At 44.3% G+C, this 12,566-nt stretch overlaps 1 protein-coding gene across 3 annotated transcripts in view; it reads right to left on the bottom strand.

Annotated features, from left to right (window-relative positions):
• Positions 1-12,566, bottom strand: part of OSBPL1A (oxysterol binding protein like 1A) — a 129,291-nt gene that overhangs the window by 11,337 nt on the left and 105,388 nt on the right. For all 3 annotated transcript variants that reach the window (XM_074987280.1, XM_074987281.1, XM_074987279.1), the window contains exons 21-24: positions 12,150-12,332; positions 11,348-11,455; positions 11,176-11,265; positions 10,762-10,888 (exon numbers count right to left, since the gene is read on the bottom strand). In XM_074987280.1, coding sequence (XP_074843381.1) covers positions 10,762-10,888; positions 11,176-11,265; positions 11,348-11,455; positions 12,150-12,332 — 508 coding nt within the window. The remainder of the gene's footprint in view (positions 1-10,761; positions 10,889-11,175; positions 11,266-11,347; positions 11,456-12,149; positions 12,333-12,566) is intronic.

Here is a 12,566-nt window from a genome sequence, read left to right as displayed (position 1 = left end):
CTGCAGTCTGAACGACTACAACTTGGTATTAGAAATAATATTATTTTGGTCTGGTGATCTCAATATTTAAAATGTCTGCAAAGTAACCAGAATATCATTCACTGTAGATTTAACCCCTTGGCTGCCAGCTGTCTGATAACACAGCTCATTCGGACATTTCTGGGCTGTGCTAGAATGCAGATTTCTGAAGAGTTAGGTATCACTTACAGAACAGAGTGGTAAAGAGATTGATAAAATGCTACAGGTTAAACAAAAAAGCCCCATATCAATAACAGATTCTTGTTTGTTATCTGAAATAATCTGACAAATCACTCGAACAACCAACAATGGCCATGCCATCAATAACAAAACTAACCTTTAAACAAAGCACCTGACCTGGCAGCTGGTAAATGGCTGGCTGCATGTTTCAGAGTGCCTTTCAATATATACATTAACATCACTGAAGTTACAGCGAGAAAAATACAAACTCGAAGCACATTTCAGCTGTTCTCTGCGGTTCCCTGGACATCATCTCAATTAATGAGTAGCACTTAGCTGTTTCTCAGCCAGAGGTACTCATACTCCTGGGGATATGCAAAGGTCCTGTGGGGAGCACTCATCTAGTTGGATTTTTTTTTTTCAACCTATGGTTGAGAGATGGGTTTAGAGGGGTTGCAAGTGCAGGGCTGGTGTTAGGGGTAGCAGGCAGGGCAATTGTGAGAGCCCCACACCACAGAGGCCCCTACACAGATAAGTTACATGCTGCAGCCCTGGGTGGCAGGGCTCAGACTTCAGCCACAACGCTCAGGGCTCTGGCTTCAGATACACCTAGAACTAAAAAAAGAGAGACTGAAGCAACCCCCTGAAATATCAAAACAGCATTTCTATGCCAAATCAACTTTATAATGCTATGGTAAAAGTGAGAAAGTAAGCAAGTTTGTATTTTTATCCCTGATTTTGGAAGCAAATTAGGTGAGGTGAAATTTTGGGTACACAAGACAACGAGCACAGTCATCTTGAAAACTACTGGAGTAACATACCCATCGCTATTTTGTTAATTAAATATATTAACTTACTAGATTGTAAAAATACTGCACTAGCTTCACTCTGTTTAGGTTTCTAGGACCCCTAAATTCAGTTGCATCCAGATTGCCTAAGAGACAGTTACCGGTTTCATAACATGGTGTTCTTTGAGATACGTTGCTCATTTCTGTTCCAAACTGGGTGTGCGCTGGCACCTGGCCAATTGCCAGAAAGCTTTTTGCCCAAGCCAGTAGCCATGGGGTCGGAGTGGTGCCGATAAGGCAACCAATATATGCACCACTCAACCCACCCCCTGCTCAGTCCCTTCTTGTCAGCGACTCTGACAGTGGTGAAGGTGGGTGGGTTCTGGAATGGACATGAGCAACACATCTCGAAAAACGCCAGTTACAGAACAGGTAACTCTTTTCGTCTTCGAGTGATTGCTCATGGGAATTCCAAGTTGGGTGAATGCCAGCCACTGCCTGGGAGGTGGGGTCAGAGCCCCGAAAGGCATGCAAGACAGTCCTGAGCACAGCAGCATCCTCCTTTGTAGGCTGCATCAATGCATAACGGGCCTTAAACATAAGAAGTGAGGACCAGGTGGCTGCCCTGCAGATGTCCTAGATAGGTACATGGACTAAACACATCATGGAAGATGCTTGTGCCCTGGTAGAGCGTGTCCTGAGCGGGTGGGCGGCGGGGGGGGGGGGGAAGGAAGACTCCTGCCAGTTTGTAGAATTCTTTAATGCAGGCCACCCTCCACAACGAGATCCGCTGGGAGGAGACTGGGAGGCCCTGCATTGTGTCTGCCACTGGCACAAACTGTTGCTGCAACTTCCTAAAAGATTTGGCCCTGTCCATTTAGAAGGCCAAAGCCCTTCGAACATTTATGGTATGCAAACTCTGTTCCCTAGGATAGGCATGAAGTTTTGGGTAGAACACCGGCAACAAAATACCCTGGCTGACATGGAAAGAGGAGACCACCTTCAGTCAGAATGCTGGATGGGGTCTCAGTCTGACCTTGTGCCCTCAACTCAGATACCCTCCTGGCTGAAGCCATGTAGCCAGACAGCCAGCCCCCTCTCAGACCAGCATTGCTGGGAACACAAGGGAGCCAAAACAACAGGGCACTTAACATAAATTCCAGCACAGCCTTTGAAGCTGTGAGAAGCACAGGTGTGCTGCTGCAATGTGCCTCTGGGAACATATACAACGATTAGGCTCACAGCAGACAGAGAAGCTGTGACAGACATGGCTCTTAGCCCCTACTAAACGTGATGCACACACACCCACATCCTAGGTGGGAAAATATTTACCCTAATAAAAGAATGTCCAGTAGTCAAAACTTATTGTTTCTCTCCCTTGCAAGTGTAAACTACTCTTGCGAGAGCTGGCGTTGCCCAGACAGACCAGCCCCAATTTGGCATAAGAAAGGAGAAAGAGAATAAAGGAGTACAGAGGTATAAGTATGGGACCTACAGCACCATGATTTTTGAGTGCTTTTCACTATCTATCTGCTGGTCAGATAAGTGACAGCCTCCCAAGGCTTCTGCAGCTAAGAGGGTCCCTGAGCCTTGTCCCTTATTCGTCTTTCCGCGGAACTGAGTGACCGATCCTGGCTTGGCACTGCTGGAATCGAGAGATGCAAGGAGGGTAAGAAGCACCCACACCTGATCTCCTATCTTTAGTGTACACATATTTTGAAATAGAGCTCTATACTTTGTTTTCTTTCTTTGGGATTGTAGCTTCAGCTTTGTAACTTGTTTGTGTGTGTAACATCTATACATTTAAATAAGTAGGCACTAGCAATTTTGTAACCACATGATTAGAATCTAGTTTAATAAATTTTGGTAACCATTTGTGCATAAGCCTGACTTGTTTCTCTGGTTTACTGTAAAGCAGCCAACACAATTAAAGAACCTCAGCCGTTTTGGCTATAAAGCCTGGCCATTAGGTGAGAGTACTAAGAGCCTAGCGTTGAGTTGTGCTGCCTCCACGGGGCAAACTCTTGGGGCGCCTGTCAGTCAATCCTGACTGCCCACTGCGAAGGGGCTCTGAGCTCTAGCAGTTAAAGTCACGGGTGGTTAGGACCTTGGGGCATCCGTCAGCCTGGCCCGGGCTGCCCACCGCGAAGGGACAGTGCGTCCTAGCGGTTAAAGTCACGGATGGTATAAAACGGGCATAGCTGGCACCTCACCAAACATCCTTGGCCATCGGCTAACAAGCCATGGCCACCAAAAAGGCTGTTTTGTAACTTAGAAACAGAGGTAACAAGAATCAAGTGGTTCAAAGGGGGCCCCCATAAGGTTCGACAATACCAGATTAAGATCCCACGCAGGCAAAGGGGCCCACACCTGCAGTTTGACCTTCTCCAGGCCTTTCATAAATGTCTTCACTACTGGGTTCAAAAAAGGCTGAGACAGTCGCCAAATTTACCTTAATGGAGGACAAAGACAGCCCCTTCCTGACTTAAATACCACAAATAGTTAAAAATCAGAGGTTTTGAGGCCTGCGATGGGGAGATCCCCTGCTGAGAAATCCAAATAGAAAGCCTCTTCCATTTGGCTACATAGACTGGCCTCGTAGAGGGCTTCCTACTATTTAACACCACCTCCCTTACAGGGTCTGAGCATGAGCACTAGATGACCTTTAACCAGGGAGCTTCCAAGCTGTAAGGTGTGAGGACTGGAGGTGGGGGTGCGGTAGTCACCCCTCCTCATGAGTCAACAGTTCAGAACGTAACGGGAGTGTCATTGGTTTGCAGACCAACATCTTTAGGAGGGCTGAGAACCAGTGCTGCTGAGGCCTATGCTGGGGCCACCAGGATGACAAGATGCCCAATCTGATCAGATTTTGAGCAGGATCTTGTGGACCAGCAAGTTGGAGGGAAAGCATAAAGCAGCAGGCCTGACCAGGGGATGCTGAACGCATCTACCCAGGATCCCATACTCTGGTTTCAGTAAGAACAAAACATCCAGCACTTTGCATTGAGATGCGTGGTGAATAGGTCCACTTGGGGATGCCCCCACTTATGGGAAATTGAGTGCAGCACGTCTGGGTGTAACAACCACACATGGTCCATAAACCAGCCGCGGAGACTGTCTGCTAGAGAGTTGTGGACTCCCGGAAGGTAATGGGTCTGCGGAAGGATCTGATGTGGAATGCAGAACTCCCAGGGGCTGAGGGCCTCGCAACACAGGGGAGAGGAGTGTGCACCCCCGTTTGCTGATGTAGTACATTCCTGTCATGTTGTCTGTACTTAAAGACACGCACCGCCCCACCAAACTGTCCTGAAAGGCCATGCACGCCAGGTGGATGGTCCTGACCTCCCTGGCATCGATAGAGCGCCTGATGTCTGCCCAGCTGCACAGGGCCCAGGTTTGGTGCTCTGCCAGATGCTCTGCGCTCTGCCAGATGCTCTCCCCAACCCAGATCTGAAGCAACTGTCAGGAGGGAAAGTATTGGTTGGGGAGGCATGAAGGATACTCCTGCACACACTGCATGAGCGTCCAGCGACCAGCTGAGGGTGGATAGACCGAGGTGGAACAGTTACTGAGTCTATGCTGTCCCCGGCAGGCTGGTACACCGAGGTGAGCCACAACCAAAAAGGACGCATTCGGACCCAGGCAAACTGTACTATGGAAGTACAAGCTGCCATGTAACCCCACAGCCTCACGCAGCACCTGGCCATCGTGGTGGGGAACCTCATAGTGTTGCTTATAATACCTGCCAAAGTCTGAAACCTACTGTCTGGCAGGAAGGCCCTGGCCCTGATCGAGTCCAGAAGGGCCCCAAACAGCTCCATTCTCTGTGTTGGGATCAGTACGCCTAAACCCTGCATCTCTCCCTGATATATAAACTCTGGATTTTAAGTGTCTACTCCAGACTTGAAGTGGTTCTTACCCACAAAAGCTCAAGACCTAATACATTTGTTAGCTTTTAAGGTGCTGAGGACTACTTGTTATTTGTAAGACATCCCTAGCAGGTGTTCGTCCAGGATGGAGGTTCCACAACCTCCCTTGGAAGCCAATTCCAGAGTTCAACTACCTTTATAGTTGGAAAATTAAGCCTATTGTTCCATGCCCACTGAAGGAAGGACCAGTAATTGACCACTATCCTCTTTATAGCAGCTCTTAACACACCTAAAGATGTAACAGGCACCCTTCCCTCTACCCCCACACAACCCTGCCATCTTTTAAGACCAAGTGGGTGTCCCCCCAGCTTTAAACCTTCCATCACAGGTCAGGTTTTCTAAGCTTAACATTTTCTGTTGCTTTCTTCTACATGCTCCTCAATTTGTCCATGTCATTTCTAAGACTGCTGCCCAGAAATGGACACAGCACTCAAGCTGAGGCCTCACCACTACTGAACAGGAGAGTCACTGCTCACATTTTACCTAACAGAATCCTATTAATACACCCTAGAATTTTAATCCAGTTATGTATTTATACCCTTAAGTTTTCCTTTCTAAACTAAGTACTTTGCACTTTTCTTATTAATTTTATCCTGTTGTTCTCAAAACAGTTCTTCAGTTTGTCAAGATTATTTTGAATTTTAAACGCTGTCCTCCAGTGTGTTATCAATCCACCCCAGCTTGGCTTCACCTGCACATTTTACACCATAATCTCCATTTCATTTCCCAAATCATTAATGTAGAAATTGACTAGTATCAAACTCACACCTGGAGTTAGAAGCCTAAGACTAGGGCCACACTGTAGCTGTAACCAGAAATAACTAAGGCAAATTGTGTAAGCTATTTTGAGGTAATTTATTTCAAACTTGGTGCCATCCAATAAGCTCCTATTTCAAACTTCCACTACCCTCTCAGCTACAGTGTTTCTATTTTGGGACACAAATGTATCCTGAAATAGAAACTACAATGTCCGAGTAAGTGAGGTTAGTTTTCCTTTCAAAAACAACCAAAAAAACCCAGCTCAAGAGAGACACACACCACCTACTCCATTTCAGCTCGTAGCCTAACGCTTAAGGAACTCACTTGAGATGAGGGAGATCTGGTTTCCTCATCCCTGTTCTGCCTGATCTGGATCTCCTTTGTCTCAGGAGTGTGCGGTACATAGTCACTCTTGCTGGCCCAATGAATGTTCAATTTGCAGGAAGTGGAACACCTCCAGCAGGAGATGGGCCGTGTCTACACTAGCCAAAAACTTCGAAATGGCCACACAATGGCCATTTCGAAGAAGTTTACTAATGAAGCACTGAAATGCATATTCAGCGCCTCATTAGCATGCGGGCAGCCACGGCACTTCGAAATTGATGCGGCTCACCGCCGCGTGGCTTGTCCAGACAGGGCTCCTTTTTGAAAGGACCCTGGCTACTTCAAAGTCCCCTTATTCCTATGAGCAGATAGGACTAAGGGGACTTCGAAATTGACGCGGCTGGCCACCGCATGGTTCGTCCAGACGGGGCTCCTTTTCGAAAGGACCCCGGCTACTTCGAAGTGCCGCGGCCGCCCACATTCTAATGAGGCGCTGAATATGTATTTCAGCGCTTCATTAGTAAACTTCGAAATGGCCATTTTGAAGTTTTTGGCTAGCGTAGACGTAGCCATGGAGTCACCCACATCAGAATATTCCATGAATGGGCAATTTAGGCACTCACCTGGTGTGTGAAAAAAAAACTTAGATTTAAATCCTTTCCTAACCACCAGTCTAGCGAAAAAACGTTCACCACCAATCTGCTCCCTCCCAACTATCTTGTGTGTCATTTAGGAGTGTCCTAAGCACACCTACTGGCGTGGGCCCTGCAGGTGAGATAGTGGGGAGAAAGCCCAGTTTGACAATCCCACCAGGTGTTAGACGTAAGCTATGGGACTGAACTGCTTGGTAGCATCAGGGCTCAGCTGACTTTGTGAAAACCACTGGCAGAAATGCAGGTGTCTATGGCTATGTCTACACAGCCGTGTTACTTTGAAATAATCCATTCTGGAATAGCTATTCCAAAATATATTTTTTCAAAATAACAGCTACACATAAGAATGTATTTCAAAACAGTATACAGTTATTTCAAAACAGCATGTCCGGACACAGTGCCTATTTCAAAACAGTGCCATTGAAGCCCATTATGGCTTATTTCAAAATAGAGCTATTCTGGGTCTTAACAGTGCCTATTTTGAAATAGGCATTATTCCTCCTGCAATGAGATATACAAAATTCAAAATAACATGCCCACAATTTTGAATTTATTTCAAAATGGACTGTGCTTAATGTAGATGCTTGCAAAGTTATTTTGACAGGGCTATCATGAAATAAGTTTGCTGCGTGTTCGTAGCCTAGATTAACTATTATTGGCAACTTCAGCACCAAGGGAATTTAGGCTCATATAGAGCTAGGCAGCAGCTGAGTGGTGGGTTCTCAGAGGCACAGAAGTCCTTAGCCCAAAAAGCTTTGAGGAAACACCCCAATATTAGCAATTCAATCATCCTGTTTTGTTGAACACCAGTGCACATCTTCCAAGGGGCTGTTAGTTAAAAATCAAAAAAGAAATCTGTGCTTCACTTAAGCTGTCCGAAAAAATGTATCACCACCGAGCTGTTTATTTTCATTTGCCGATCTTCTAAGCAGCTCTAATTTGAATTAAACACTCTTCAGCAAATTTTGCATTTTACGTTATTGTGCCAACTCCCAAGATTGACAAGAATGACATCAATATCCAGAGTCTTTTCTAGTCAGCGAAGTGGAGGGAAAAAAAAAGTCACTCGAAGGCTGCGTCTACACTACGAGCTAAATTAGAATTGATTAAAACTGGGTTTTATCAGTTCAATTTTGAGCATCCTCACCTTCCCACATGCTCCCCACAAAATTGACTTATTGCTGCCACATGCAAGTAGCTTAAATCAAGTGCTGCAGCAGTGTATTGTGGGAATCTATCCCACAGTTCCCTGAGTCTTGTAGCTTTCTGGCTATTTTCACTGGTGCAGAATGGGGAAAAAATGCCCCACAAATTCTCAGATACCCACATCTACATCGTCCCACATTTCTTTCCCCTGCTGTGTTGAACAAATGTCTTCTTCCAGAAGGGGATCTGGCTTGCCTTTATAAGAGACGTGCTTTTTTATAACTGAGCGGAGGGAAGGTGTAGTAAACCTGCCCCAACTGACAAGTTTTTGAAAATGGGATGCAAAAGCATGGGATCTTTGCAGGCTTGAATCTGGATTTAGACCTTCTGGCAGAGACGACCCTCAGGAGAAGTTGGCTAAAATCTCCCCCCAGCTATAGCCAGCCCCTGAAATTGCAACCACCCAGGGAGACCCACCACCAGCCCCTATTAACAGGGTGTCTAGGCTTTGATTGTGTTTGGACCTGAATCTGGATTTAGGCCTTCTGGTAAAGAAGATCCTTAGAAGAAGAATATGTTTAAGCAAACAAGGGTGCTACACAAACTCCAATGAATCTCTGAAACAGTTATGGCTTGAGGCAACGAAGAGAACCCTGGCTACAGCCAGCCCCAAAAATCATGACCGTCAAGGGAGACATCCCCCAGGGGTCTAAAAGACCTCAGACTACAGCCAGGTTTGGACCCGCTAAAAAAGACCCTCAGAACAAGAATATTACTCGCTGTAAACCTTACTTCGAGAACTATGGTAATTGTATAGCTACTACGTTGTCTTCATGGAAACACAGTCCGCTAAAAGGCCCCCGGTTACAGCCAGCACCTGATAATCGTAACTGTTGAGGGAGACTTTCCCACGGGCGGCTGGAAGACCCCAGCCTACAGCTAGCACCCGAAAATCATGACCCTCACTGTGCGCAAGCTGCCTGGCACCTTGCACAGTACGTCCTTTTATTGGTTGGGGGTCAAGCCACGGTAAAGGTCCAGATGTGTGATGCCACTGGGGGGGGGAGGGGATAAGCAGGGTGGGATTACATGTAAACAGCTGAAAAGAACTTTCTCGTTCTATCAGACAAGCACGACCCTCAAACCACAGCCTAGCTGCCACATGGTGTGGAAGGCCAGCGGCTGGCGCCAGGCAGTGCAGAAAAAAAAAAAAAAAAAAGGCAACTAGCAGGGGTATGCACAGAACCACAGACACCCTGGCTGTACTATTAGCAACCAAAAAGAAAGAAGATTTTTCAGCCTCTCACGACCCTACAGCCACGGACTTCCAGGTGCCAAACTGTAACGGTCTTCCTGTTGCCTAATTACCCCGCACCCGAGAACAGTGGAGCTGGATGAGGCTAGAGTGGAGAAGTGTGGTGCATTGTGGGGCACATACGGGGCATCTCTGGAGGCTCAGGAATTCGCTTTAAAGAGACAGCACTTCCTCGCTACCCTTCATTGGGAATTTTAAATTTGAACTGAACACTACACCTGGCAGGTTATGACGATATTATGATATTGATATTATGTCTATTTTAGTGCTCCATAAATTGAGCTAATGGAATTTACAGTGAGGACGGGCACTTGGGGGAAAAAAAAAATCAGGCTAACTGACTTGGAAAAAAAAAAAAAAAAATCGATCTCATATTGTAGACTTAGCTAAAGGTTAGCTCCAGAGAATAGAATAAAATTCTAAGCAGAAAACTCAGTTAAATGGTGTATACAATTCTCAGAAGAATTACAGATGGATAAAACAAAATAGCCAAGTATATTTCACTAATTAGAAGCCCATCAGAAACCAAGAACAACATGAAGCTTGAGCTTCGTATACAAAAGCATTTCATTCAAATGAATCTTCAGTACTGCCAGAGAAAAACTACTAGACAGATGACAACAAGTGTGTAGGGTACACTTTTCTTCCTCCTCCCAAAGGCTCAGAGATGTGGCTCAAGGAGGATGGTAATCCCCTGAGCTTTAGAGCTCTCTGGATAACAAGCACAGAAGCTCTCATGTACATCTACCCAGGCATACCTGACTTTAGAATCTAACAAAGCAAACAAGCCTGGGGGTGATTTTCAATGGCACAGAGGGGTGACACATTCCCTTTTAAGATACTTGGTAAAAATCTTTTCTCCAGGTCATTTAGGATGAATGATGGCAAGAATGTACAATTACTGTAAGAATGGTCACTAAAGTTGGTTTAAAAGCATTTTTCTACTGAGATTGTTAAGGAGTAACATGAGCGGATACAGAAACATGAAGAGTAAGATTCTCTGTAATAGTGCAGACTGTAAATAACCTCGCAACCAGTGTTCCCTGTAAGGCAAGTACTTGGATGGCTGCCCAGCTGTTTAGCAGAATGCCCACAACTGCCCACAATGACCAGCATTTCTATGGTGGCGCACATCCACCCATGACTTGGTGCACATAAAATTCATTCTGTTTGTGGATGGAAAACTTTACTGGGAACCCTGCTTGCAACGCCTTCAGAGTATGACATTCCCCCAAGTTACTAAGTTTTTTAAACACACTCTTACCTACCATGTTTACATGCCTGAGTACATTAGGTTGTAGCTTCCATACTAGATTAGATCCATGGTACCTCTAGTGTGGGCTAGTGACTGTCAGCAGATGTGGGGAAAATCTACTCACGTAAGTTTCATGCTAATCCTTAAGTAGATAGTGCCTTAACCCTAAAGCACAAGGATTTTAACCCTTCCAAAACTGTTTGGATAACAATAGACAGAATTATTATAATTAATGCTCAGAATACATGTCCAAATCCTCTTTGAATCTTAAGTTCTTACTAAGGAAAAGTCTAAAAGAAAAAGCATGAAACAGAAACAAGCCTACAGGCACCTTAATCTGCTCTTATATTACCTATTCTGCCTTTGGCAAGCCACCTCTTTACATATCTAGTACCTGTTTAAGATTTTTCTTCTCTTCTGTATTTTTCTTGTCATTTTTTTTGAAAGCTTCAAATGTAGCTGGGTCGACACTGTACAAGCACTCAGTCCATTTCCCATAGAGTGCACAAAGTTTCTTTTTGCTGTCAAAAAAGACTAATTTTAGGAAGTGCTTACACAAGTTATGAAGTTAGTTTTAGTGTTTTCAGATTTTAATATGACGAAAAGGGATCCAAGAACAAATTTGAGACTGAATCCCAAACGTACTATACATTACGTTTACTAATAAGTTACCCTAAAAGAAATATTCAGGCTCCTGGAAGAGTGTATTGTAAAAGTATTTAATTCCCACAGCTCCCACATATACCTACATTAATAAAATGCTACTGAAATTTCTAAACAGAAGGTCTAACTAAGAAAAGCTTTTTACCTTTTGTCCTGAATGTAGCCTTCAACTTTGTGCAACTCCTTCCCAAAAAGCCCACATGGCTTGAAGTTTAATATACACTTCTCTCCAGTTCTAGGGAAGAAACATTTAGCTTAAACTATGTTGAAATACCTTTTAAAAATGTAGTAAATTAACAAATTATATTCCCTCTTACTTGTGATTAGTTATTTCTACATTTCCATACTGCTCAATCCAAAGTTTACCCACTATAATATTATGCACACAGCAGGTAGGATTTGTCCACGTATAGGCTTCATTGTGTCTGGGGGGGAAAAAAAGTGGGGGGGGGAGGAAATATACCTGTTAGGGTAACATCTTTAAACAATATACTTGAAGAACTACAGCACATATCCAACTCAAACTCTATGTTACTGGCAGCAAGCCAGGGAAACAAGATGCACCAACCATGACTGGTGGGGCAAAAATAGGAGAGACACTGCTTGATTTTATTGAAGGCTTAGTTTGGCAGCGTCAGCGTATCTTCCAAACAGCCAATCAATTGGACTATTTGCAGTAGTCAAGTTAAGCATACTTAAGTATTTGTAGGCTTAAGGCCTTAATTGTTATCTGAGGCCTATATAAATCAAGGATGCCAGTGAACTGTACCATTCTGTTTGCTGTGGTGTTGATGCCATTTTGATTCCAGGGCAAGTGATGTAATATCCTAGTGGAAGTTGGTCCAATAAATGGGACAAGGTTTTCAGCTTCATAGAGCTCTTCATCAGGTCTGGAGAAGGCAACTTGAGCCTCCAAAGTGAAGGAGCATCAGTAACCATACATGCAGTAGGGTGTGTGAAATTAGGAAATATGCAAATTGCATAAAAAGGACTGCTTCATCTATATGAAGTAGTGGATATGTTGAAAGTCATCTTACAGCACTAGACACGCAGTGACATTAGTCTTTATTCTGCACAGCCTGAAAGCTAACGTATAATGCACTGATCCAATCAACTTACTCAAGAAGCTCCAGAGTTATAGTCCCTTTAGGTTCTGCTTCCACACTCTTGCCCCAGAACTTGAGCTTAGGATAAATTGAGCCATGAAACACAAAGTCATTATTCAAGCCTTCAGCATAGAAAGCACTGATTGGCGGGTGATGACTAACTTGTTCCGAGAGGAGTCTAAACCCAAGATCATCTCTAAAAATAAAAAAAAAAAGCAAAAAATTCAGGATTATTATTCTCTGTGGTTCACAAAATTTTCATTTTAGAGAATTGCACTGATATAACTGGAAACGAAGAAGTCGTGAAAATATTCTCTTTATCCATTCTGAAACATAAAATTAAAATTATAGCAACTATGAATGGATCTATATGTTTAAGCCACCAACTAGTTTAAAAAAACCCACTCACCTCAAAGCAGCTCTCTCTGTA

This window comes from Carettochelys insculpta, chromosome 2 (assembly GCF_033958435.1).
Source record: "Carettochelys insculpta isolate YL-2023 chromosome 2, ASM3395843v1, whole genome shotgun sequence".
NCBI classification, from domain to species: Eukaryota; Metazoa; Chordata; order Testudines; family Carettochelyidae; genus Carettochelys; species Carettochelys insculpta.
Note: the sequence above shows the minus strand (reverse complement) of the source record. Positions and strands in the feature narration are given on the sequence as shown.